Source organism: Bidens hawaiensis, unplaced genomic scaffold, assembly GCF_021521415.1.
Source record: "Bidens hawaiensis isolate Kalapana, Puna unplaced genomic scaffold, B.hawaiensis_p1.1 tig00001685_1, whole genome shotgun sequence".
Classification (NCBI taxonomy): domain Eukaryota; kingdom Viridiplantae; phylum Streptophyta; class Magnoliopsida; order Asterales; family Asteraceae; genus Bidens; species Bidens hawaiensis.
Genome location: NW_027491095.1, coordinates 2,922,560 through 2,923,998, shown reverse-complemented (window position 1 = coordinate 2,923,998; position 1,439 = coordinate 2,922,560). Strand labels below are relative to the sequence as shown.

Below are 1,439 nucleotides of genomic sequence, written 5' to 3'. Positions count from 1 at the left end.
ATTATTATTTCTTCACAAATAAAAAAAATATCAAATACAAAAAAAAGCTCACCCCAATTCTCTCTATCATTTCAATTCACATTATTATTATTATTATTATTATTATTATTATTATTATTATTATTATTATTATTATTATTTCAATCATCATATCATAAATCATCAATAATAATAACACCCCTCTGTTTCCCCAATCTCCAATTTCCCGGTCGATTCCCGCATTGAAATGTGGCCGTACCGACGAAACAACAACAACGAAGGCGTATTAACCCCGAAATCACGCCGGGCACCTTCCAGCCCCAATTTCAAACGCAGATCCTTCAAAGACATCGAAACCCTAACCCATGATGACAATAATAACATGATCAACGACGAAACTTCCTCCTCCGGCGACGCCGAAACCAAACGCCCCACCACCGTCTTCCACCGCGTCAATCTCGCCAACCAATTCACCCGCATTTTCTCCGCCAGACCCAAACCCGATATCCCAACCGAATCAACTACCCCATTACCCGCCAAATCAGGAAAATTCGAAAAATTCGGACCCCGGGTCACAATACCCGGATCCGAAAAACGGGTCGTGGTCTACATGACCAGCCTCCGCGCCGTCCGGTCCACATTTGAGGCCTGCAGGACCGTCCGATCGATCCTCCACGGGTTCCGTGTCCCGATCGACGAGCGGGACTTGTTAATGGACTCGTCGTTTTTCGACGAAATCCGAAAAATAATGGCGCAAATTGGGCAGGGGAAGCGGGACGACAAGCGGGTCCCGCTGCCTCGGGTGTTTATCCGGGGGCGGTACATAGGCGGGGCGGATGAGATCGTGGAGTTGCACGAGATGGGGGAGTTGAAGAAGCTTATGTCCGGGTTGCCGGTGGCGCCCGCGGGTGTTTGTGATGAGTGTGGCGGGTTTAGGTTTATTTTGTGTGAGGAGTGTAATGGGAGTCATAAGTTACCGTTGGATGATGGTGGCTTTAGTACTTGTACCTTGTGCAATGAGAATGGTCTCATCAGGTGCCCGTCTTGTTTGACATGTTGATCATAATATTTTGGGTTTTGTCATTATGAATGTGATTTAGATTAGTCAAAGGAAATTTTTTGGTTGAATATAAAGAAAGTGTTTTGGGATTCATTTAGGGTAAATTGGAATTATAGTGTTAAATGAATGAATGTTTTACATGATGATCAAGTACTGGATATCTTTGTTGTTGTAGCTCGTAAATGCTTATTAAGAATATCGTGATTATGTGTAACGTTTTCATCGAGCATTCATCTTTTCTTTGCTTTTGGGTCATTTCTTGAAAGCGATTTTGGGTAAAAAGGATGAAAGAAATGAGGAAATGTGGTGATTTTGGGTCATTTCTTGAAGGGCTAATTTTTTAGTTATACACTTTATGAATGTGGTCGATCGTCAATTTCCCTAGTGAAGCATGGAAATA

At 42.7% G+C, this 1,439-nt stretch overlaps 1 protein-coding gene across 1 annotated transcript; it reads left to right on the top strand.

The window, feature by feature from the left end:
- Positions 1–226: 226 nt before the first annotated feature.
- Positions 227–1,039, top strand: LOC143592310 (uncharacterized protein At5g39865-like). Its single transcript, XM_077072260.1, has one exon. It carries the CDS (start codon positions 227–229, stop codon positions 1,037–1,039), a length of 813 nt encoding a protein of 270 aa, XP_076928375.1.
- Positions 1,040–1,439: the final 400 nt, after the last annotated feature.

What these genes read in the sequence shown, in the direction of transcription:
- LOC143592310 (XM_077072260.1), top strand. Translation starts at nt 227, where the DNA reads ATGTGGCCGTACCGACGAAACAACAACAACGAAGGCGTATTAACCCCG.